The sequence below is a fragment of the Littorina saxatilis genome, linkage group LG1, assembly GCF_037325665.1.
Source record: "Littorina saxatilis isolate snail1 linkage group LG1, US_GU_Lsax_2.0, whole genome shotgun sequence".
In the NCBI taxonomy this organism is placed as follows: Eukaryota; Metazoa; Mollusca; class Gastropoda; order Littorinimorpha; family Littorinidae; genus Littorina; species Littorina saxatilis.
Window position 1 is genome coordinate 69,967,058 of NC_090245.1, and position 26,914 is coordinate 69,993,971.

A 26,914-nucleotide genomic window follows, 5' to 3' on the forward strand; every position below is an offset into this window, starting at 1 on the left:
AATGTTTAACCTTTTAACCCCCCCCCCTCCCCCAAACTGCATCCTTCTGAATCTTGCGTCTACACCGCAGTCTTCACCCTCCTCACCCCTTCCTTCCTAATTTCGTCATGCTTGTTTTTCTTGCCTACCCCTCTTCCATGTTATATTTAATCCTGCAATTTCTGCGTCTCTCCCTATTCATTTCCCTTCCTGTTCGCGTGTTTTCAACGATATGTCTCTTCCAGAAAATAACAAGATGGAAGGATTAATTGGTGAGAAAAATAGGGGTTGACAACCTGATGCAACCACTCTATAAGAGGTTGCATGTCGCATATTTGGATCGGGCTCAGCTGATGTCAATGCCACGTTTGCGTCTTGATATTTGTGCACGCCCATTTTTTAAATTTTTTTAACCAAGCCCTTAGAATTTGCTTTTCAATTTAAATCGTAGTTTTCAACAAGTACTGAAGAGTTGCCAAACTTCTTTAAAACGAATATGCGACGATACCTTTCACGGAAGCTGCGTTGTTCACTTTGAGTAGTTATGGCATCACGTGCTTTGCCGTTCGTGTTTGAACACTTTTAAATGTTTTGTGAAGGTATTACTCCTCTTCTCACTTTGTCACGCATACCCCCTACCCCACATCCCACTTTCTAACACCTTCCCTCCTCATCCCGGCATAACGCTGACGCCGGCGTGTATGTGTGTGTGTGTGTGTGTGTGTGTGTGTGTGTGTGTGTGTGTGTGTGTGTGTGTGTGTGTTGCGGTTTTGTTTAAAAAAAAAAAGGAATCGAATATACTCTTCCTTCCTCCTTATCACTCAGCTAAACAGGTGTCGTTTTGTCAACTAGGGACAGGAGTCGATGGTGTTTCCATTGTGCGTAATTGAGATTTGATCCTTCATCTGTCATTTCCACTAGTGCATCTTGATCATACACCCCCACTTCCCCTTAAGTCCCCACCCCCATCCCCGCCCCTCCTTCTGTCTCGGCTAAACTGGTGTCGTCTTGTCAACCAGGAACAGGACTGAGAGAACCGGAGTCAATGGCGTCTCTATTACGTTTAACTGAGATCCGCTTCTTCATCTGTCATGTCCACTGGCGTATCTTCATCCTCCCTTCTCAGCCCCCCCCCCCCCCCCCCCCCGCCTACCTTTTTCCCTTCCTTCTCCATCAAGTGTGCTTCTGTGCGTGTGTGTGTGTGTGTGCACAAAGTGCTAAATTGTCCCTGTGAATAAGGAAGGGGGGCTAAAACGAGGGGATCATGTTGTTGTCAGAGGCCAGTCAAATTGATGTGTGATTTCTAACCTCTCGTGCCGAGCGTTGGTCAAACTGGTACGGGCGGCCACAGTAAGCAGGCCATTATTTGCACAACGAATTCGATGCGTAGAGAGAGAGATGGGGAGGGGCGGGTCTGAAGGAGGATCACATTGGGACGGAGGAGAGGGGGGGGGGGGGGAGGGGGCGAGGGCAAGAAGTGAGGATTGGAGGCAGCAGTTGACAGACAACTGGCATCAAATAAGTAATGGTAACGTGATGTGTTCATCGCTTCTGATTTGAAATGGGATTGAAGGTGAAAAGTTGACAATGTAAAACACAGTTACAGAAGTCATTATTGGGGAGTTGATGATTTAGATGTAACTATTGTTTAAATTATGTATGTGTTCTGTATCGGCTCGGGGCTTGTTACATTTCTTGATTTTATTGTTTTAAGTCAATTTTCGCGTGATAAAAAATACAAAATCCGTTGTCTCCTCCTGGCTGTCCAATATATAGTTTCCCTGCCCTACATGATAATAATGCTGCCGACCGGGAACTGTACACATTCAAAAACACAACTTTTCCCCCAATTTTGAATCCAGATCGATAAATACTTTGAAAATTCCTCAACACAAAGCCAAAACATGGAGAACATACGAAAGGAAAAGGTAAAGAAAGAGCAAATGCAGGTTCCAGTCAGCTTCAGTAACACGTATTCGTGAACAAGGCTAGCCTCTCTAATATAGTTAAAACGATAAAAGGCATTTGAAATTTTCAAACAAAAAACTTCAACTTCATATCGATAGGTTTTCTCCACACTGGATGTGAACACCATAACATCCTTCAACCTGACTTTAATTGTAGCCTGATTCCTCAAAAAGAACAATCCCAGCCTTTCATAGATTCCCTGCAACCACCCCCCCCCCCCGCCCCATCTCCCCCCCCCCTACAAAAAAGCCACCTCTGACCAACCTATGGTCACCTGTCTCTGTCGTACCTAGCACGGGGAGAGATGGGATATTTGGCGATCATGCGCTAGCTCCGATTCGCTCTTCCTCCTATGTCGATGGTGAACCCCTAGACGTCACGATCATACCGCTGCGCTATCGTGTCTCCTCGGATATAGAACTTTTTTCCCCGTGCAGGACGGTGGGTTGGGGAGGGAAAAAATGTGATGTTCTTTTGGTTTTTCGTGTTGATTTTTGTAAGGGGTGGTTGAGAGGGGGGGAGGAAGATGAAAGCTTGAGTATTTCAGTTGTTTGCATTGTTTTCAGTTCTCTCTCTCTCTCTCTCTCTCTCTCTCTCTCTCTCTCTCTCTCTCTCTCTCTCTCTCTCTCTCTCTCGAAAAGGAAAGGAAAGGAAAGGAAAGGAAAGGAAACTCGGGAGAAGGGTTCAAACGACAAGAAAACAAAACAAGAAAAGAAGTAGAGGGTGATTTCTTTCTAGTTTTTGTTTCCTGCTTGAGTTAAATGTTCTTACTGCACTGTACCTGTGTACACTTTGCCTCTGTTTCCTGGATGCCACAATGTTTAAGAGATTTGGACTCCTACTTGCATGTTGTGTGTATCGGGATGTGTTGCGTGTTTGGTGGACTTATTCACTTTCTTTGTTGTTTTGCTGTTCAATCAAATTGACAAATAAACACACGAACAGAATAAAGGGACGAATACGAGTATAAGGATTATAAAAGGAAAGAGAAAAAACAGAGATAGGAGGAAAGAGAGTGAGAAAGAGAGAGAGAGCCTGAGAGACAGAGAGACAGAGAGAGACAGGCAGGGAGAGAGAGAGAGAGAGAGAGAGAGACAGACAGACAGACAGACAGACAGATAGACAGACAGACAGACAGACAGACAGACAGACAGACAGACAGACAGACAGACAGACAGACAGACAGACAGAGTACTATCGTTAATGCCAACGGTCTCCCTCCTTCGTGTTCCACATTATGAAAACAAGTTCGTCCCTCGGTTGACAATCGAGACTCTACAAAACAAGAACAGTTACATTTAAATTTCAGCTACATACAGAAACGAAGCTGCACGTTTGCTTTTTGACCTCTACCACCAGTATTCTCTCTATTCCTCACAAGCCATATTTGAGCAAACAATATCCGCCATTGAAAAATTGAGACTCTACAAAACAAGACAGTAAAGAGATACGTAACTCAAGTTTCAGAAGAAAATAAATGAAGCTGTTGTGCATTTTGACCACGTACATCAGTGCACAGTTTTCACGAAGGTCCAGAGCAGTTGACTCTTTTGGTCATGGCAATGTTTTGTCAAAAGGCGGGTCCTCATTATTTTCAAGCAAACAAGCCTTTTGTACAAAGCACACACTCTTTGACTTTTGAGACAAAAACAATACGGTAGACAAACCTCAAAGGCAAGTTTTCCACTGTCTTGTCCAAATCGCCTTTTTAGCGCTGGCGTCGTTTGCATTGGAGACAGTTTTTGCCGCTTTTGCCAAACGGTGTTGAAAGACAACTTACCTTTGCTTGTAGTTGTAAGATGTTTGTTGTGGTGCGAGCCAAGCTGGCTGTTTGGTTTCTGTATCAACATATTTGCACTAGCTATTATTGTAGATGTTACAAAGATATAGAAATAGATGAAGAGATCTGTATACACATAGACCAGATGCAATTGTATAGACGAGAAAGTTCGTTTCTTTATTTGTACCTGTACTCGCTTAGCTGCTTCAGTGATACAGCCATGTATATACTCGTATTTTATTCAACTTATTTCTCGATTTTCTTATTGTGTCTTCTGCTGTATAATTATATATATTTCTTCATGTGATTAAACTACAGAAATTATTGCAAGAAATATTTTTCTCTTTCCCAGGTCATTAAGGCGTAGAAAAAGAAGTTCAGTATTCATCGCAGTATATACTGTAGTAAAATTCACAATACTGGTAACCGAAAGTGAGACTTTTAAAAAGTAACGTCTGGAGAGAGAGAGAGAGAGAGAGAGAGAGAGAGAGAGAGAGAGAGAGAGAGAGACAGCGACTGAGAGAGAGAGACAGAGAGAGACAGAGCCAGAAACAGAGAGATAGAGAACAGTTAGCTAGTTGGTAGAGGAAGGTGGAAGGCAGGAAGATTATCACCAATTTCCATTGGCATTGGCTTCCGAGTCTAGGAATTTGACGGCGGTTAGGCCCTGCTTCAGAGCGCAGAAAAACCTCCTTCCCCCGACGATTTGCCCCCAACCCCTAAATATACACGGGCTATATCTGCCCCTGCTTAGCGGCGAAGGGGGGACGGGGAGGAACTGGCCAAAGGAGAGAGGGTGGTTGGGGGGGGGGGGGGGGCATTCATTGAACTCGACAGATGCTGTACTCTGTCCATGCTGTTTTGTTTGTTTGCGTATCTACTAGCCCTGGCCCGGACCGCCGATCAGCGCCTTCAGTCTTGCCCAGTGTGTGAGTGTGTGCATTCCTCCCACTGTACGTGTCTCACTCAATTTCAACCGCGGCGGATATGCGCCCAATTCATAATCTGGACCTGGATAATGCTTTGCTAGGGCCAAGCTTGAAAGATGGAGAGAAGACAAGAAGAAAGAGAGGCGTTTGAAGCTGCAACCCTCGTTGCAAGCCGATGCTTATGAGGTAAAGTCGCCTGGCTTTAGCCTGGAATGCCTTCGTATACACGTCGGTTTCGGGTCGGGCAAATATTAGTCGGTGATCTCAAAGTTCTAGCTCATCCCCCCCCCCTTAAAGTGGACAAGAAAGCGAAGGAGGATTTTCGTCCGCTCGTCGGTAAAATACTGGTTTTTGTTTCTAGCCTGGCTGGGTTTGAGGGGGGACTGCTAGTCTCCTAGGGATGACATTTCGTTGCGGGTTTTGATGACTTGTGTAATTAGTGGTGAGGATGAAGCGCTAAAGAGGTTCGCAACCTTTTCCTCTCTCTTATCTCCCGGCTTTCTTCTCCTGTCTTGTCATCACAGCCATGCGCGACACGCGGGCGCGCATCACTCTTCCGGTGAAATAGCAGCGCCACCACCGCCGCCACTACTACTGACTAAAGGGAGACAAATCAAAGCTAGTGGAGTTTCCGGAAAACTTCAGCAAACACATGACTTGCAAACGTAGTCGGGATTAGCAGTGCACAGTCTAGCTCTTTGATGGTGTGTCTTTGACCTTCGTTAGTTTATAGCGCTGAATGTGACACTGATACTTTTCTCCATCCAACAACAACCATCCTTCATTACCCGTAGACTCTCACTTCTCGTTCACATCAATTGCAAAGCCTTTTTTTTTTCTTTTTCTTTTTTTAAGCTAATCAAACATAATTCTTATTTGCTCACACTGAACATACAGTGCAGGGAGGACAGTCACTATCTAGACACGATACCAAGCTGTACAGTAAGTTTCTACGAAAAATCATACAGCATACTTATCAAGTTACATCACACAAACTTTGTATTTTAAGCTTGTTCTTCAGGTTTATCAAAAGAATTAAGAAAAAAAAACCTGAAGACAAAGCAAACAAACAAACAATATTTAAACTTGAAAGTTCGACTTCTTGGTCCGTTGATCATGACTCCATGAGTTGTCTGAAAAGCATAAAAGTATGTCCCATGACCTTGGTACACCTTTTCTGAATACCCCCCCCCCCCCCCACCCCCATCCATGTGCCCAATGACTAACACATCTCTCTTTCCCATGGCAAAAGTCTCATCTCACGGAAAATAAGCACGATTATCATAGTTCGCTCCTGTATAGACGACAATAAGACCGGCGATTGCAATGTACAGGGACACAAGAGCGAGTAATTGTTCACGGCTGTGGGAGTAAGAGTGGTTTCCCCAAACTATCAATGCCGGCGCAGCAGGGTTCACTTTTGACTGGTCCTCAGGTTACGGAACTTCCAGACTGGACAATTATTGTGATTTACAAACGTATCTATGGAGTTGGGATTTTTCCAGTTGAAAATGGCCTTTGCTTTTCTACTTGGATATTTTTTTCAAACTTTACAAATAAATAACTTTTAGGAAAATACGTTTGGTATACGATAAGACATGGCTTGAAGAGTATATAATATATAGCAACTCTCTCTCTCTCTCTCTCTCTCTCTCTCTCTCTCTCTCTCTCTCTCTCTCTCTCTCTCTCTCTCTCTCTTCCACTCTCTCTCCGTCTCTCCGTCTCTGCCTGTCTGTCTGTCTGTCTAAAACTCTAGCGCAGGAACCTGATTTTCTTTTCGAGGAAGAAATGCAGGAAAGAAAATATGACCCCAAGGGATTTCTGTTTACGACTCTGGACTGAATCGTATAAACGCATTTTATTAATTTAACTTTTCGATACCTCAACATAAATTCTGGACAGACCAGCACCTTAAATGGGACCGAGTTCGAGGTGCGAGGAGGAGCGGTCATAAGCGGCGGTCAACGCGATTTCAATCACGGTTTTAATATTAAAGCCTTGACCACCCGCCAAGCAGGTCTCTCGTACAGTGGGTAATTGGCGTCATCTTTGTCCGGGGGTTCCGCTCTGTTGACATTTCACGCTTGAGAGACGCCACGCTGGGACGTCTTTATATCAGAACGAGTGACAGTCTGCCAGAGAGGTATGGCATTATCGGGTCATTACGCACGTGTTTTCATTAGTCTGGACATTCATAAATCCGTTGCGATTATCATTGGGATCTCTTTTTATCCATTTCAGTCTTTAAAGGTGCTAATGATTGTGTTATAAACCTGCGTTTTTGGTGGATTCTTGGGTCTTTTACTTCTATTGTAATATATCTGTAGATCATTGTGTGAAATGTTTTTTTTTCTCGTGAATAGTCTTCCAGTCCTGAGGCTGGTATTACATTCAGTCAAGCAGAAATAACTGCATTCGGTGTGAGAAATAACTACTAATTCTGCCGTGCTTTTCCCCGTTCAGTAAACACTAAAGGTTGTGGTAAAGAGTTGGTAAAGTAAGGTCTATGATTGTGCTAGTGGGCAATTTGTGTCGGAGACCAGTAATTATCATGACTTCAGACACAACTATAGTTATCTTAACGTGCCCCTCAGTATTCCCAAATTCATCATGCAAGCTGTTGTTGTTGTTTAAAACACAGTGATCGCCCATTAATTCACCAAAGACCTTAGTCATGATTCTTCTTTACCCTGTACCCAATGCTTAAACTGAGATCAGACATCCCGGCATTTCAAGTCCAAGACCTGGCTGATCATTACCATCTGAACAATCGTTCTTGTTTTCGATCTTTACAACGCTAGCACCTGCTAAAGCTATTATAGCATTCCTTGTGTCCGAATGGCCCTTATACGACTGTAGGCCTACAATGGCAGATTTTTTTCTCTTCGTGAGGTACTGTGTAGAAAGCAAAAGGAGATGAAAATAATGGAATCGCCACTAGTGGGGTGGGAATATTTCGAAAGCATGACACCACTCACCACTACAATGGCCATTACAATGGCAGCTTCCATTCCGGTGACGATAACAGAACAAATTAATCCCATGGAGAAGGTGGGAGTTTAATATGTCCTTCATTCACTGGCCAAGAAGGGGCTAGTGTCAGTTGTGTGAGGGTATTTCTGCTTGGACACAATACAGCGTTGATGAGTAATGCTTAAACAGGACGTCGTGCTCATCACGGCAGTATTGAGTCAGCCAAGGGGGTAAGGTGACAACATCGTTGAAATGAGTTTTTGATTAATACTAACTGGGTGACCCTACTATTGACGTGAAAGAATTGCTGCTGGATTGTTAAGGTGGACCTTGAATACCTTGTTGAAGGACGAATGCTTCGGTACACTCATCGGTAGAAATAATCTACAGAAAACCCGTTACCCAAATACTTCCATTCGCGCATGAAGTGTGCAAAACTATGGCATAAACGTTCACCCTTGAGAATTGTGAAGGGACACGCAAAGTATACTCTGTGAGTATATGACGAGATATAAATCGGCAAAAACAGTCAAGGGACAATTAAAGGTACCAAGTTGCTCACAAGTTTCGTATTATTGACGGATATTATCGATATTAATGCACCATCCGTTTTCCATAACTAAGACATAAAAAGGATTCATACTCAGTTTATTTCTTTGCGTCGAATCACTTCAAGAAAGTGAAAAAAGGGGGTGAGGGGTTGTTGCCCAACAACCCTTCCAATCATTTTTCATTAACCCCCCCCCCCCCCCCCCCCCATCCAACCTTTTCTCTCTCTCGCATTTCCACCACCGAAATCGGTGATGTTTGTTTTTTTGCTCCCCTCTCTGTACTGTGTCAACAGCAGGCCCCGAATGTCTGTCACGCCGCGAGTGTCGACAGCAGTGGACAGTCCGTGACTGCCAGGATGGACGGACTTTTAGCAAGGGGGGAGCAGTCAACATGTAGCACCGTTGGCGAACAAACACGACAATTGCCGGGAAAATCAGGGGTTCTCTGTGGCCCTAGCCACGGGATACTCGCCGATTTCTACAGATATGGCGTGAAATTGACCGACCCAACTTCATGCTTTGCAGTCTCGGTTGGCCTACTATACAATGCCCCCGTCCCTTCCCTGTTCCTGTTTTGTTTTTTGTTTTTATGTTAAAGACAAATCCCCCCCCCCCCCTCCCGTGTTTATAACATCCCCCATTCTAAGACTCTACGGCTTCAGATTTTCTGTTCGTATAAGTTCTGTACATTTTACTCTATTATATTAAGATCCCGCTTCCCCATTTTAAAATCTGTTTCCCTAAACAAAAATGGAGGTCTTAAAAGCGGGGTTCCACTGTCACGAACTACATAAGGTTTTTCTTCGTGCTTGTTCGGCATCAAAGTTCCGTGCCCCTGTCGGCTCAGTCGCCTAGTTTTCGCCCGCCTGTGTAGGGTTAGTTTTGTTAATTCAACACTAGGGCATTTGACTTCTCATTAGGCCAGGCGGTTTTTGTGGGCTGTGATTTGCTAATTGCTAATAGAGGCGGGTGATTCGATCCGTGTGCTGGAAGTTGAATGATCAACATTGATCTGTGCTGCATAAACTGAGAGTGTTGTTTGACTTTACCTTCGCCCGGAGGTGGCAAGCACTGGGCGGAAGGGAGACCACCCGCCTCGGCGTTGTTTAAACGATCGTCATCGTTTGAAAGTTATGGAGTGAAATAATTTTAACGGGAGGTGGTGTGAGTATGGAGTAACATGATTCATTATTTCGATGAGCAGAAAACCGGCATTCAGAGAAAGCAAATGCAATATACTTGTGCTGTGCCGACACCAACCCCCCCCCCCCCCCTCTCCGTCTCTGTCTGTCTGTCTGTCTGTCTGTGTGTCTGTCTGTCCATCCATCTGTCTGTCCTTCTCTCTCTCTCTCTCTCTCTCTCTCTCTCTCTCTCTCCCCCCCATCTTTATTAACCACGAAACATGTAATTATTCTCCATGCAGCTGCAAATCGCACATTTTTAACGACCGTGGTTTCACAATACATATAAGGAAAAACCTTCGGTTCAGCTAGACATTGGATATCAGAAGATGAGTTTTCAAACGTCTGGGACAATCGAGCATGATGTGCGAATTACCATGCATGCATTACATTCTTTTCTTAAATTTAATTTTAAAACTTGTCCATGATAGTGTTTCAGAAACAATTAGAGGGTTTCTTCTGTAAGGCTCTTGTTTCCTGCGGTATTACATTCCATATTACCTGTTTGTTGTCTTGCTTTTGCACTTTGACAAATCAATAAGTTAATCCGTACTCTCTGAGCGTTCTGAGTTGGGTGTTCTTGAAATGTTTTAATCACAATTTTCACTAGAATGTAGAACCTTTGACTGTCTCTCTCACAAATGCTGCATATATGCACGTGTTTTATGTAGACCTGTTTGCGTCGGTATATTATTTTGTATTATTGTTGTCCTCCATTTCCAAACAAACAAACAAACAAATCTTTGCATCGTAAATTACCAGTCGAAATAAACTCTTATTAAACCCTTTAAGAAAAAAAAAATTTGCGGAAAGGACACATTTTAACAGTTTTTGTTTTCTTCTTTTAAACTTCTTGATGATTCTCAGTCAATTACAATAGACAGATGCTGGTGATCAATCGTTGTGTTTTGTCTGGAGGTTAGTCTTCAGCGTGACCCCCCGCGGGTTAGGGGGAGTCCCATATTGGTTGGGACAAGAAAGAATTTACCCGATGCTCCCCAGCATGTCGTAAGAGGCGACTAACGGATTCTGTTTCTCCTTTTACCCTTGTTAAGTGTTTCTTGTATAGAATCTCCTTTTACCCTTGTTAAGTGTTTCTTGTATAGAATATAGTCAATGTTTGTAAAGATTTTAGTCAAGCAGTATGTAAGAAATGTTGAGTCCTTTGTACTGGAAACTTGCATTCTCCCAGTAAGGTAATATATTGTACTACGTTGCAAGCCCCTGGAGCAAATTTTTGATTAGTGCTTTTGTGAACAAGAAACAATTGACAAGTGGCTCTGTCCTATTTCTCCCCCTTACCCCGTCGCGATATAACCTTCGTGGTTGAAAACGACGTTAAACACCAAATAAAGAAAGAAAGTCTTCAGCGTTCCTTTCATGTCAACAAATAAATTCACAGGTCTCAGTCTTTTGTTTATAATCTTTTGGCAATCTAGGCATATATCTACAGTTGCTCAGTCAGTACACGAGTAAAATAGTACAAGAACTGGCATACTGGTACTTACAAAATGAGATATATCGCTCAAAACATTATTTGGTAAAACAGTATACACAGACTAACAGTATGCTGGTTTTTAGACGAGAAAGCTACAGAATTTGTGCCTTTTATTTTGTACAGACAATACTCAAGTCTTTGTTCCTGCAGTGAAAAAATGTGACGCAATATTACAACATCCGAAACTCGCGAAGAAAACCTAATACAGGATCAAATGATACTTGCAAATTTGTGCGTGGCCTTGTATCAGTAACTATAGTCGGCATACTATTTGCCGTGTAACCCACTTCCGTGATTTTGTTTTTAACCCACTTTTAAGTGACCCACTTCTATTCACCTTGTGCAAGCGTCACTTGTTCTCAGTCATCAATTGTTCTTCTCTCTTTCTCTTCATCTTTTTTCATTCTCTATCCCCCCCTCCCCCCCCCCCCTTCCCCCCCCCCCCCTCTCTCTCTCTCTCATCCCTCTTTTTTTTCTGTAACCCACCTTCTTTTTGCAAACATTTTTTTCTCCAAACCCCCACCCACCGTCACTTCCACCACCACCCCCCCCCCCCACCACCACCACCCTTCCTCCTCCCACCACCTCACCCACGCACCAGTTTCAATCCAGACATCTACATACAGCAGCAAAAAGAACAACCACGGCCGAGTCTCAAGTCTTATGACCCTGTGACTAAAACTGAAACAGTAAAAAGAATGCACAGCACAGACAAAAAGAGAAAGCAGAAAGGGGGAGGAGGGACAGCAAGTAGAATAGCTGGAGCAAGGAAGGGGCGGGGCCCCAGGAGAGAGCGTGATTAGCAGTGCGCGCGACCATTACGCGCTGTTGCCGTGCAGGCATGCGCGCGCAGCCGCACGCGCTTACGGCCTTGTGCGTGTCATGGAAGGGCTCAGCTAGCAGCGAATGACAGTGCCAGTTATTATCAGTCATTGACTGGATGGGGGCTTGGCATCACTTGATTTATATTTATAAATGGTGAGATACTTGTTGGTTGTTGTGTGCGGAGCCGGCTGGCGGCGGTCGTGGCCGTCTTATTGGCTTATGGTTGTGGTTTGCGAGCGCGCGCGTGTGTGTGTGTGTGTGTGTGTGTGTGTGTGTGTGTGTGTGTGTGTGTGTGTGTGTGTGTGTGCTTGTGTGCGATTATACGAGTGTCTATTAGAATGTTGAATTTGTTCCCCTTTTTCCTTTCCTTTTTTTCCTAAGTGTAGTTGTCTCAAGTTTCGTTGTAATGCACTTTCTACCCGGCATCCTCTTTTTTTTCTCTTTTATCTTTTTGTTTGTTTTTGTTTTTGTCTGCTGTAGACTTTTTGTTTACTAGGCGACCTCAGTCAATACAAGTCTACTGAACCTCTACCCTCACCGCCCCCCCCCTCCTGCTCCCCCTCCCCCTCCTTCTTGAGCGCCCTTTTTTCCATCTAACTTTCCTGATACTGAAATCAACTGCATGCATAAATGTGTCTTCGTTTCTAATTTGTTTTTCTTTGTTTGTTATTCCCTTTCTACCCGACCTTGAGCTGTGACAGAAAAGAAGGTTGTTTCTTACAAACCCAGCCACATGCACACAACCTAACAATGTTTACTTTACGAATCATGGCAGTATTTTTATTGTTAGGATAATATGCAAATACCGGAAGAGCCAGGAAATTATTACATTCGAATTGCTCTACACAGGTTTCAAGGGAATACATTGCATATTTGGTCCTAGACCGGAAAATACAGTAACTCGTTGCATTCGAATTTGTCTTCACAGGTTACACCGAGTAAACAACGAGGAGGGTAATGTACCGGAGGATATCTACAGGGTGATATTAAGAATGTATTACACTACGCCGCAGCTGTATAGACACAAGTATAAAGCATAGCTGAGATTGCAGACCCGACGTTCCATTGGGTCCCAGACACGTGTGAAAACATTCGCTCCAAATCGCATTTACGTTGTTCGCACCCTCGTGTTTGTCCAGAAATGATTTCCTAATAAAAGCAGCGGTAGATTGAATCTAGCCAACGCTGACGCGGCTACATTATTCCCCGCTAATTCGTCGTACATTCACTTTTATCGCCCGCTGAGGGGGAGAGGATCAAGAGACGAGAGGGTAATATGAGAAACACCGTGGCATCTAATAATATCAAGGCACGATCGAGCGTTTTATATCACTTAGTAAATATTTATCTGTTTGAATACATGTGAGACTCCCAACACTGCAGTGCTGCTCGGCCGTTTCGCATAGGGACGGGAAATTGGCGGAGAATGAAAGAAGCGAATTAAAACTCGGTTTCCTTGGTCTGGGGCCACCTGAACAGCTGAAAACACTGCTTTGATGTGTTTATTTTGGATTCTTTGCCCAGAAGGCATGTAGTGTACACTGTTGTTGAAAACCTTTTAATATCCTTTGATACATCTTAAGATTAAGATTATGGACAGTGGAACCTGTCTTTGAGATCTTAACAACAACAAAATGGGAGACAGTTTCAACTTAGAAAAGAGAGTGTCTTTCGAAAAACAAAAGTGTATGGGCAAGTACCACAAGCAGGAAACAGAATTCATTTTTTTGTAAAGGGAGGTAATCATTTAGTTGGTAAATGTACAAACTATGCAAAGATAAATGTGTTGGGAACAAGGTTGAGAGAGAGAGAGAGAGAGAGAGAGAGAGAGAGAGAGAGAGAGAGAGAGAGAGTATTACCACATATATAGGTTATAACTGAAACCAGAGGTTTCCCTGTGCTTGGGATATCTGAATTACAATGAAGACGTATGGGACTTAGATGTTCAATAAGGGGTGGAGATGGGGGCCATTTCTTCAGAGAAATGTCTTACAAGGGACAAGAATCTTCGCAGGTAAAAAAAAAAGAAGATATTAATGTATTGCTTTTAAAGACCCAAACAATATCACATCGCCTCATTTATTGAGTCATTGTTTGATGACATTGGGCCAAACTTTTGCCCCCAGGTCACACAATCATTCCTCACCCTTTTTTATTTGCATTCTGATGAGATCCTTATAAGAGGGTCTTAAAAAAGAAAATCCATTTCATCCGGATTGATATAGACTCTTCCTTCCGTGGAAATGTCAACACAAGGTCCTTCCGTAAAGCAAGCAAGAGGGTGCTCTCCAGCTTTGGATTAAAGGCTTTTTGGCCAGTGTTAAAGGCAAAATGTAATTAAATTCTATCCGTTTTCCCGCTATTCAGCCCTTTGCCACCCCAGTCAATGGCGTGTGATGATGGTATATAGCTTGGGTACACTGTTTGAACGAGAAGTGATTATGAAGGCAAACGAACCGGCCGTGCGTCCTTGGTGTGACTATATGGTTGGAGTCTTCTGTTTGGGCTGAGGCCACGACCTTTTTGACAGTGTAGTTGTGTACCTTTTAAAAAAAATCATCCCTGCAGGTGTAAAAAGTTAAGCGTGGTATGAAGTAAATGTATTTGCTTGGTTATACATGTACCACAAACACAAATTAATCCAAAAACTTGAACGTGGCAAAACGAAGGCTGATAAGACAGTGTGGTCGTACACGAGACAGAAATTAATCACAGTATAGTGTTAAAAGCTTAGCATAGAATATAAAACCAAAGTTGATAAGACAGGGGAGTGATCAGTTTTGGGGAATGATAGGTCGTCTTCTGACAAGTATATAGGTGGTCAAAATCGTATAGATAGGCAAGCATATTCTGATTTATCAAGGAAAGAAAGGCAATGACAAAATAGAAAGACAATATACATATTTACATACATACCTATACATTTAAGGATGTTGAATCCACACTCAGTACAGCGCTGGCTCTCTCACTTTGTTTACTTGTATTTCAGGTCGTACCATCGAATAAATGAAAATAGATTGATATTCAAAACGCAAGGTGGTTTTTTTTCTGTCGCACTTGCTCGCTTTCTTCGAAATAATTAAGTCTGCATTGCGAACCTAACACTATTCCCAATTCTTTTGAAAGAAACCGTTTAAGCAGTGTTATTTTTTTCCAAAAGATAATTGTTCGATCGTTTACTTATTTCACGTCAGCCGTTTCACCCACGCTTTATTCTGCGCGTGCACAAGACAAATTACAGTGTCATAACACAGCACGTCACTTCCTCTTTCATCTCACATCAACTTACATAATGTTGACAAAAACAATCCTCGTTTCTTTCGCCTACTTTCAAACCAACAGTTATTTTAAGACTCAGATTCCGATAATACCATTCTTTAACAAAGACAAAGGTATTCGGTAAAACAAGCAACTTCTGCTGCTGGGAACTTTAGGGATGTTAAATACATAGTAAGAATACTTTTCTGTTGAGCACTAAGACTCAGATTCCAATAATACAATTCTTGAGATAGAGAGAGAGAGAGAGAGAGAGAGAGAGAGAGAGAGAGAGAGAGAGAGAGAGAGAGAGAGAGAGAGAGAGAGCTAGTGAGATAAAAACAAATAAAGGAGAGAGAAAAGAAACACCTCGCCTATACAGACAAAGAATGCAAAGTTGTTTCAATTAGACTTTGCAAGCCGTGGTGTCAAACGTGTTGTCATCGCGAACAGCTGTACGGTATGCTAAAAGGGGGGTGTCGGGTGTAAAATAGTGCCGTCTTTGCATTCCGTTTCCCGATATTTTGTGAGCTTAATTGGCACAATGGCACACTCCGGATTCCCACCAACTCTCCGTGTCTGGAGAGAGAGAGAGAGAGAGAGAGAGAGAGAGAGAGAGAGAGAGAGAGAGAGAGAGAGAGAGAGAGCAAGAGAGAGCAAGAGAGAGTAGAGTGAGAGTGGGAGAGAGAGAGACACACACACCTAAAGTGTGGATGGTTACCTAAGAGGCGGCACTGGGTGCAGTGCCTTTCTAGTGCACTTGCACTAAAACAGCACTGGGTGCAGTACTCGGTCCGGCATCGAAGAATTTTGCACTATAAAAAGGCACAAAATTTGACCTATTTCGTCGCCTATAGAGGACGGAAAGAATGTCATTTTCAACATTGTTATGACATTCTTTCCGTCAAAAAAGTCAATTTAACGGTGTTAAATGAAGCGACCATCCACACAATTAGGTTGCTATCCAGAGTTTAGGTTGCCATCCACGTGTGGATGGTTGCCTTATGGTGATTTAGGCAACCAAACCTGTGGAAACATGGGTACACAAACACACACACACACACACACACACACACACACACACACACACACACACACACACAGACGGACAGACAGACAGACACGGAGAGATAGAAAAATAGTTTAGGCTATAGTACATACAAGTCTCCTCCATTTCAAAGCCGAAGAGATGGTTATTCACAAACATGAATAATCTGTTCGTACATGCAGCTACATTTTACGACAGAAAGAAAAAGAGAGACTTTACAAGGTTGCTACAGAACGGATTGGTTAGAGTGAAGTTGAAGAAGTTACTGTTGGTGACGGTGGAAGTGGTAGCGGGGGAATGTTGGGGAGGGTCCATTTGAATGGTGCCCACCCCCTTCCCCACACCCCTCTCGTGTGATATTTGCACACATTTGACTGAGGTACTGTTGCACTTCCTTTGAAAACGTTTTCTTTATTTGTGTGCTCACCCAGTGAAGTCTGACCTTCGATCCTAGATTCTTAGCACTCGTCATTGCCCTGATCCTCCTCAATCCTCCTCTTACTCCCTCCTGCCCCCTCCTCTCCATCCTCCCCCTTCCCTTCACACACACCTTGCCGACTCGTCATACTGGAGAGGCCTTTCTACTTTACTAGGTTTTTAGGGGTGTCTTTCCTCTTTCAAGTTCAGTAAATTTTCTGCGCAATTTACTTTCCATTAGCCTGCTCTCGCCCTCTCTTGCCCCCCTCCCTCTCTCTCTCCTCTCCCTCTCTCTCTCTCTCTCTCTTTCTTTCTCTCTACCATTCCCCCCTCTCTCTCTCTCTCATTCCCGCTCTCTCTCTCTCTCATCCCCTCTCTCTCTCTCTCTCTCTCTCTCTCTCTCTCTCTCTCTCTCTCTCTCTCTCTCTCTCTCTCTCTTTCTCTCTCTCTCTCTCTGTCCACCTATGTACCTTTGTTCTATTGTTCTATTGTCCTTCCAAGCTTTGAATTCGTGTTCTGGTTCCACTTTCTTTTTCTCTCCCCCCCTCCCCCCCCCCCCCCCCCCCCCCCCGCCCTCCCCATCTCTAACCTGTCCCGGATAGCCATATAGGTTGGAAGGACGTTAAAAACAATCACCAATTCTTCCCAAACATTGTGCTGAAGGCGTCTGAATCGCCACACATTATGCAGGAGATCTGACACGACCACGATACCATCACAGCTTTCTGCTTGAAATACGTTCCGCGTGTGAAGATTAATGAACTGCTCTATTGTATTCACTTTGAAATATCCATTAAAGAAGCATATACAGGATTCCAAATCATTTCGATGGACATCAAAGTAGTCTCCGATTTGTAGCATTTAATGCATGAATAATGGAATTTAACGAGATGGAACGTCGAACTCATTAAGGCACTTCATTCTGCATGGAATCGCTTTCTCGTTTTTTGTTGACTCGTTCGCTCTTTTTTCCCCAAAAGTACAGAACCAAAAGCCTATCCTCTCGTTCTGGTAAATGGATTTTACTTTCGTCCGTCCACTCAGTAGTGGTCACATGTGAATCGAGATCATTAATTCATTATTTCCTTCATTTATTATGTTATCTGTCTGTTCTCGGTGAACTCTTTTTGTGTAAAAATACTGTTATTTCTTTCGTTCTTTCTTTCTTTCTTTTTTTCTTTCTTTCATTCTTTTTTTCGTTCTTTCTTTCTTTCTTTTTTCTTTCTATTTTCGTTCTATCTTTTATTCTGTCTTTCATTCTTTCTTTCTTTCTTTCTTTCTTTCTTTCTTTTTTCTTTATTTTTTCTTTCTATCTTTCTTTCTTTCTTTCTTTCTTATTGTTAGTTCTTATTTCTGTTAATCTTTGTCAAATGTCTCACTCTTTTTGTGCACGCTTCCTCCTCCTCTTCCTTGTGGATACCCTCCTCCCTCATCCACCCCCCCCCCCTCTCACCCCCCCCCCCCCCCCCGCTCCTCTCACCTCCTTCCTCCTCCGCCCTCCACTCTATTTTACCACTGATCTTGTGATGTGTGGTGTCATTTGTAAGATGGCTGACTAAATCTTTGAAGCGAGATGTGACAATTTGTTGCGCCCGTGTGTTAAGTGGGAACTGAGACAGATATGTGATGTCCCTCAAAGGTCACAGACTTTAGAGCATTTCAAGGGTTTAGCAAAACAGTGTGAACAGAAAAAAAGAAGAGTCTGAGTGGCTCGGGAGAAAGCTATTTTCCTTTTTCTTGTTCTCATATGTCTCTGTCTCGGCCTCGATCCTGTCTCTGTGTCTGTCTTTCTCTGTCTATGATATTGTGTCCCATTTTTCTTCAGCGTCTTCTCTCTTATTTAAGTTTTTTTCTTTCTTCTGTTTTTAGCAAAGTGGAGGGTTGTTGGGGGTGGGGGGGGGGGGGTTGTAGGGCAGCTGCAGGAAATTGCGCAACTACACTGAGATGAGAGACATCTTTCCGTTCTATTTCAACGTTATTATTTTTTCTATAGTTGCATGAATTGGCTGCATGAATGAGCACTTCGATGCTGTAATGTGACTGATGGAGTTTTTTTTTTTAAATGGTTTTGATATCAACGTTGTCTTTTTCGTGTCTGTTTCTGTGCCTATATTTCGTTTGATTGTGTTACCGTCGTCCCCCCCGAAATCTGAGGGGAAAAAAAGCTACCCTCAAATCCGCAGTAAGCCAAAAAGGGAGGGGGAAAAAAGCAAAGCAAGTACAACAGATAAGGAATAAAAGTGACAGAAAAATCCAGATTTATACATTCTTTCTTTTCATTGCCATTTACCACACTAAGAAAAAATCAAAAACTACGAGGTTTTGACATTTTGTTTTTGTTTGTTTTGTTTTTCTTTCCATTTATCACACTAAGAAAAAAGGACCCCCCCCAAAAAATACAAGGTTTTCATTTCTTTCTTTTCTTTTTCTTTCCATTCTCACGACTGAAGACAACAAAAACGTGGAAGTCATCATGAACTTTACAAAAGCACACACACACAAAACAAGTGCGACACGGCATCATATAGACCATGCAACATGCTGTCGAATCGCTCACGCGGGAGGTATCTCATTTGTAGCAGGGCTTTCATGCTCTGATCTCCGATCATTCCGACTGCAATAAAGGACCGCTAAAGCTGGAACACGGTTATTGTTGAAATGAGCTCATTCTCGATGACGCCGACGCGACCAAGACGCCGTGTATAATGACGTGGAACGTGTCGCGTTACGGTCCTAAAAACCAGCGGAGCGAGACCTATTAATATTTCAGTTGTGTCATTTTCGCCTGTAATGGGGTTGTATTCTCTCCGCGAATAATGGCAGTGCGAAACGTTGTATGAAAAATTGAGAGTGTGATTTCTGGTTTTGTCGTGTTCTGGTTGTTTTTTGTCTGTGTGCTTGGTTACGCAAGCTTTGCCTTTGAGGACAAATTTAATTAACTTAGGTTCACGGCTAGTTCAAATAATTCATTTTTTAATGGGAGCCTCTGTCCCCTCCGCTTCGATTTTTTTCTGGGCTCGTTATTGGAGGTTGGTTTTGAAATTAGTACATAGTATCTACAACTAGTTCATGACTAGTTCAAATGACATTGGGGCTTTTTTTTTTAAAGCGAATCTTTCTCTCTCTCTCTCTCCCCGCCTCTCTCTGTCTCTCTCTCTCTCTCTCTCTCTCTCTCTCTCTCTCTCTCTCTCTCTCTGTCTTTGTCTCTCTGTCTCTGTCTCTCCCTCTGTCTCTCTCTCTGTCTCTGTCTCTCTCTCTCTGTCTGTCTGTCTGTCTCTCTGTCTCTCTCTCTCTCTGTCTTTGTCTCTCTGTCTCTGTCTCTGCCTCTGTCTCTGTCTCTGTCTCTGTCTCTGTCTGTCTGTCTGTCTGTCTGTCTCTCTCTCTCTCTCTCTCTCTCTCTCTCTCTCTCTCTCTCTTTCTCTCTGTACAGCAGAAGATGAAAAAGGAATCAGTCGTTGGCTGTTGTATGTGTACCTGCATGGATGTGTTGCGTTGTGGTACTGTTACATTGCGTTGTTGCATGTGTTGTGCTGTGTTCTTTTCGTCGTCGTCCTTGTCGTCGTTGTGTCCGTGTGTCAGTCTGTAGCTGAACACTTAGGTGTAGGTCAATGAAATGTATTTTCTTTTTGTTAAATTAACCAACAGAGACAGAAGGAACAGGATGCAAAAAGGATCGAGAAAGAACGAAAATAAGACAGCTATCTGCAAACAAACAAAAAGAGAGAAGAAAAAAAGAAAGAAAAAGAAAGAAAGAAAGAAAGAAAGAAAGAAAGAAAGAAAGAAAGAAAGAAAGAAAAGACAAGAAGGAAAGAAAGCAAGAAAGCCAACACAAAAATGAAGAATACAGAAATGGAGTAAAACGAAAGTATAACATGAAAGAGTCCTTTCTGCATGCAGCAACGAACATTTCTCAAACAAGAGAAGTCACATTTTTCTCAGATTATTCCCGTCTTAACTATGTTCTGTACTAATATTCTATATATGTATCTTTTCAGTTGTACGAGCTGAGTGACGACAACCAGAGAAAAGAGTTCCTCGATGACCTGTTTGCCTTCATGCAAAAGAGGGGTGAGTACTCATTTGCATATTAATTTACATACTCATTAACATGCAACCAATAGCAACCAACAAAAGTGCGTCCCTATGCATCCTGTTTACATGTGTTTTACATGATGCTGTATGAATGGTTTAGTGTTTGTTTGTTTGTTTGTTTGTTTGTTTGTCTTTGCATTTAATAAAAGTTATTATTTTGAGTACATACTTTTCAGCAGGCATTTGGATTGTTTCACACATTTTGTCTGTGTCTTAATTACAACTATTTCTCTCTCTTACAAAAAACATACTTTGTTGAAATGCGCCCGGCATGAATCATAAGCAAAACAACACATCCACAATCAACACTGCATTCCGTTCTTCCTTGATATAAGTATCATGTTGCTTATACGCAGTCTCTAAGTATCATTTTGTCTGTGTAATGATACATTTCGTGTTCTGAACACGTCAGCCGGTGTTCAGAAATGAACCAAAGGAACCCTGAACTACGTATACAAGATATGAGCATTCCGAAAAATGTGATTATATCTAGCATTGCGTTGACCTTAAATAACATTACTTATGACGCCCTGTCACAGGAATCTTTCAGCCCAAGATTGTTTGTTTAAAGTGTATTAAATATTGTTTGTTTGGTTGCTTGCTTGCTTTTTGTATGTATATTTATTTGTTTGTTTGTTTGTTTGTTTGTTTGTTTGTTTGTTTATCGATGCGTCGGGCTATTTGTCCATCTGTCTGTCTTGCGACCTGTCTGTCTGTCTGTTTAGGGATGTCTTAAAGTCTTCTATTGTTCCTCTTTTGTATATCTGGTTTTATTGATATTTTTTCTCATATAAGTAAGTAGTGCACTGTTATAATTTCATGCAGTAAGCCACTGCGTCTCTTCCAAACCGCTCAGGACGTCTTCAACAGTTCAATTGTTGTTGTTTTCTGTCTGTGTTTTTGTTTAAAGTCCGACTTAGGCGGCACAGCAGATATTTGAAACCGTTTATCAACACCCGGAAACATTTGCACAATCTTATTCAAGAAAAGTCTTCTGTGTTAAGGAGTCCAACTTCTGATATAACATACTCCCACGGCATCTTGCTAGGCTATACAATTTTCAACACACCATGATGTTTCGTTCAGGTCATTAAAGCAGTCGCTTTCCGTGTGTGTTTTTGAAAGACATGGCTGGAACTTGGGATTGTTGTCACCGCACGCGGTTCTCTTGTTGTGTAAGGATGAAATATTGAAACTTTAACATGGTATAAACGATGAGGGAGCAGAAGCCATAGTTGTTTCTGCTTCAGTTTACACGGCTAGTTAAAACAATGTTGAAGATATGCAGCTGTCCTTTAACATATACACGTATATGGATTGCGTCCTGAAATATGTGTTCGTTTATTTTTGGGTATGCGTATGTATGTTGATAAAATAAAAATTCACAAGTTCAGCTGTTGCCTGTGCAAATGCGAACTGGGAGGTCTTGTACTACACTATGCTTTCTACACTACACTTCACTGCAATTTCTCCATGTGAGATAATAAAGTTAATTTGATTTGATTTCATTGGAAAATAAATAACCGTTGCATTGTGAACGTGAAACGCTCAGACAAGAATGATAAGTTCTGTTAACTTTGAGACCAAAGAAAACGATCAGAAGGTATACTTTTTTCTGTAGCTGCATGAACAACCAATGTATATACTGCTTGAAGAGCCGTCACTCTCTTGACGAAAAAAGAAAAAGCAGAAAACTGTTAACATCTACGAGAATTCCACGATGTCCCGTATCACTTTCTCATACACCGGGTTGCCTTGCTTTTCCTACACTATCAAACGGCTCGCCGCGAGCCTTCAAAAGATTAGGTAAATGTTATGCTTCGCTGGGAAGGTATCATTTGCCACCCCTTATTAGAGGGAGATCTGGAAAAGATCTTGTCAGGATACGATTGTGTCCGGGTGGGTATTTGTCTAGATCGGCGACAGGCCGGTGTGTTGTAGATCTGGAAGAGATGAGTAGGTGCTTATGGAGTGAGTGCTTGTTGTGCGATCTTTAGGATGGCCAGTGTAGATTGAGGGTGTGTGTGTGTGTGTGTGTGTGTGCGTGTGTGTGTGTGTGTGTGTGTGTGTGTGTGTCGGGGGGAGGGGCGGGTACACTGGACTCAGTTCGTTGTGACTTCCTGATTTTGGCTTTTAGTATAATGTGTTTTACTAACACTTTTTTTTCAATATTTTTAGATTGTCATTCAATCATTCAAACCGCAGGTATATACTTGGATTCTAAGATGAAAATACTGTTGTGATTTTGAATTGTAAGCTTGATTTTCATGCGTTATCTTTTCCTTTACAATTTAAATGTACATCGGAAATTCCGGTTTATCATCCTAAACTCATTGGCACCCTTTAACAACAACAAAACCATAATACCTAAGCATGACCACAAAAATATATAGCAAAATTTTACGACGTCGGAGTTACAGGAAAAAGAGATGATTTTGATTTCTCGAAAACCCATATTAAAAAAGTGTTCAATTTTTAAAAAGGAATAAGGGTGGAACATCAGAGCCACGAGATATGGGTGGTGTGGGTGCCTGCAACACGGAATTGATTAATGGGGTTACAGGCAGTAATAGAGAAGGCGAGATTGGATACTGAGAAGGGAAGGATAAAAGTACAAATATATAGGCAAACCATGCAGACGTATAATGGGAAGAAATAGAAAACAGAATAAAGACTTCATGTATAGACACACGACAAAAAGAAAGGAAACATCATGCACGCGACAACATCCAACACAGTCATGAAACAAATATCTCTATCAAGAACTATAACAGGTATCAGCCATGCAACCGAATCATTCATGCAGTCTTAAAAGAATGAGAGGAACACTTCAGGTCGATTCATTCACCCACAATGAGCGTTAGACAGAGATCAGATGCTGCTACAGATAAGCGAGATCAGCGCAGAACAGTCGAGAAAAGTACACTTGAATGACCCTTTAAGACACTCCCTCCCCCCCCCTCCCGCCTTCCTCCACGATTTAAGATTTCCTCCCTTTCTCAGATTTTCTGTTCATACATTACCTCTGTAAATTTACCCCAATTTAATAGGACTCTCCCCCTTTAAGACCTGATTTTCTCAGAATGTTGAAGGTCTGAAAAAGGGGGTTCCACTGTATACATGTCCCTCCTTATCAATCAATCAATCAATATGAGGCTTATATCGCGCGTATTCCGTGGGTACAGTTCTAAGCGCAGGGATTTATTTTTTTATTTTTTAATTTTTTATTTTATGCAATTTATATCGCGCACATATACAAGGCGCAGGGATTTATTTATGCCGTGTGAGATGGAATTTTTTTTTTTTTTACACAATACATCACGCATTCACATCGGCCAGCAGATCGCAGCCATTTCGGCGCATATCCTACTTTTTACGGCCTATTATTCCAAGTCACACGGGTATTTGGGTGGACATTTTTATCTGTGCCTATACAATTTTGCCAGGAAAGACCCTTTTGTCAATCGTGGGATCTTTAACGTGCACACCCCAATGTAGTGTACACGAAGGGACCTCGGTTTTACGTCTCATCCGAAAGACTAGCACTTGAACCCACCACCTAGGTTAGGAAAGGGGGGAGAAAATTGCTAAGGCCCTGACCCAGGGTCGAACTCGCAACCTCTCGCTTCCGAGCGCAAGTGCGTTACCACTCGGGCGACATCAAGGGCTGTTGTTTTGAGTCGCTTGTTTCTTTTCTTGGAATCCGAAATCAGATAGGGAGTGTTGTTTTTTTCATGATAGTTGCATGCGAACGCTTGAAACAAGATCTTGAAAAGAGTTTTTCTTTCCATGTTGAAGAAAGACTTAAAAATATAGGTAATTGTTAAGAGGAAATGGTACCTTCATTGTAGACTCTAATGCGCATGAAGATGCATATGCTAGTGCTAAGTTTAAGATCCAACGAGTATGCTATATTGATCTGACAATAAAGTTCACATTTGATCACAGCTTATAAAATATGATCTGTGCAGGCGAAGAAAATCACAACCATGCGCTCGTTAGTGAAGACTCGAATACAATCTCACAGAAGTAATTTTTCTGTTCGAAGTTTCACATAAACTCTACGCACACGCAGAATACAGGAGAAGAAGAAGAAGAACGAGTTGGAGATTTTTTAGCGTATAGGTTTACCACCGGATATAATATTTCTTGATATGGAGGTCCTCTCTCCTTCTCCTTCTCTTCCTTTCTGTTCCTATCCAATTTGTTCGTCTTCCAGAGCCACCCCCCCCCATTCTCTCTCTATATTTCTCTTTCTCTCTTTCTCCCTCCCTCCCTCCCTCCCTCCCTCTGTCTGTCTGTCTTCCTCTCTCTCTTTCTCTCTCCTCTCCTTCTCTCTCTCTCTCTCTCCCTCCCTCTGTCTGTCTGTCTGTCTCAGTGTCTGTCTGTCTGTCTGTATCTCTCTCTTCTCATCCCTCTTTCTCTCTTTCTCTCTCTCTCTCTCCCTCTCTCTCTCTCTCCCTCTCTCTCTCTCTCTCCCTCCCTCCCTCTCTCTCTCTCTCTTTCTCTCTCTCTCTCCCTCTCTCTCTCCCTCCCTCCCTCTCTCTCTCTCTCTTTCTCACTCTCTCTCTCTCTCTCTCTCCGTCCCTCCCTCCCTCCCTCTCTCTCTCTCTCTCTTTCTCTCTCTCTCTCTCTCTCTCCCTCCCTCCCTCCCTCCCTCTCTCTCTGTCTCTTTCTCTCTCTCTCTTCCTCTCTCTCTCTCTCTCTCTCTCTCTCTCTCTCTCTCTCTCTCTCTCTCTCTCTCTCTCTCTCTCTCGCTCGCTCGCATTCTCTATCGCCTTCTCTATCTCTCTTCTCCCCCCCCTCTCTCTCTCTCTCTCTCTCTCTCTCTCTCTCTCTCTCTCTCTCTCTCTCTCTCTCTCTCTCTCTCTCTCTCTCTCTCTCTCTCAGTTTAGCAACAGAAGGATATTCACCCTGAACAAAAATGCCATTACCTTAATCCTGAATGGCACGTATCATTAAATCTATTGAAGCCCCTCTCCTCAACGTCATTCGCTCTTTCCTAATTATGATCATTTTATGAGACAGTCATTCATAGTGCCTCAAGATGCTCGAAAGCTCTTTCCCATCCGCTGGCTTTTCGCTGACTTATTTTCGCTGGCAGTGATTTTTATATTTTCCTTATGGGTTAGGATTTGTCTCTTGAGTGGGCTTCTGGTGACTCATCGGGTGGTATATACGATTATTGCTACCACCTGACGGCTTTTAAAAGGCATAGTCCTTCCCGTGTAGACGGTCCAGATCATGTCCTTAAAAGGCTAAACATACATGCCTGTAGGACATTAATATATTTATTTAAAAAAAAGTGTAGACGGCGGGGGCCCGGGTAGCTCAGGTGGTAGAGCACTGGACTTGTGATCGAAAGGTCGCTGGTTCCAATCCGGGCCGGGACGGACACGGGTCAACTTTATGTGTAGACCCAGAGACGGTATCCATCTCCCACCCTCGTGTGATCACAATGGCACGTTAAAGATCTTGGTCATGGTCATTCTACCATAAGTGCAGATGGCTGATACCACCTAAACACGCATACATCAAAAGCCGTGAGGGCGTAAAAACACGAATCGTATAAACCAATTCATGTCCAATATATAGGCAATTAAGACCTGACGGACAATAAGCCCCTTAAAAATGTACTGTGTAGACGGCTCGGTTCACCATTTCCAATCTGACCAGGCTCAGTTTACGTGAGACGAAGCCATCCCTCCACTTGGATACTTACCAAAAATCAACCGTGTGGATTTTTTTTCTATAATTATGCATAGTGGAAATTGTTTTATGAATTATTTCTTTAAAAAGCGTGTGTGTGCGCTAAGACAGCCATACCTTATCATGTTGATAAACTCTGTGTATGCAGTATGTTATGTTGTGTTTATGTGTATATTTAAAAAAATAAAATAAAAAAAATTAAAATTAAAAAAGTCACTATAGCGTCAATCAGGGAAATGAATTCAGTCACACAACATCTCACTCTGCACAGGAAACACTCAAGGTGTGGATTGATGGTATGTGTCATAGTAGAGGCATGATCTTACCCCATGTAAAAAACCCAAAAAAAACTAAAAAAAAACCGGGCAGATCTGACAGTAAGAAAAACTGTTACGAGAAGAACTGTGGCTTTAATTCCTTTTTCGTGGTCTTTCTCTCAAGGCTTTTATTGTCCTGTGCGGCTGGTGGTTAGAATCTCTTGATTGCCTTTATTATAGAATAAATCGGATATCTTAATGATATACCTCGATAGAGGCGAAGCTCTTTTTTCATTTGTTGATTTTGTTAAAAGCTGCAATGCATTCCAAAGTGTCATGATGAGTCGGTATTGAAATATAGGCTCTGGGTGTTGTGAGAAACTAAAGCTGTGGCGGTGTGTCGAGTGTGGGATATGTCTCCGTATACCCTGCGATTAGAGGTACACACATTT

At 42.5% G+C, this 26,914-nt stretch overlaps 1 protein-coding gene across 1 annotated transcript in view; it reads left to right on the plus strand.

Moving 5' to 3' along the window:
* Positions 1-26,914, plus strand: part of LOC138977218 (AT-rich interactive domain-containing protein 3C-like) — a 125,979-nt gene that overhangs the window by 30,739 nt on the left and 68,326 nt on the right. Inside the window, exon 3 of the mRNA XM_070350126.1 lies at positions 20,400-20,472. Within this exon, the coding sequence (XP_070206227.1) occupies positions 20,400-20,472 (73 nt within the window). The remainder of the gene's footprint in view (positions 1-20,399; positions 20,473-26,914) is intronic.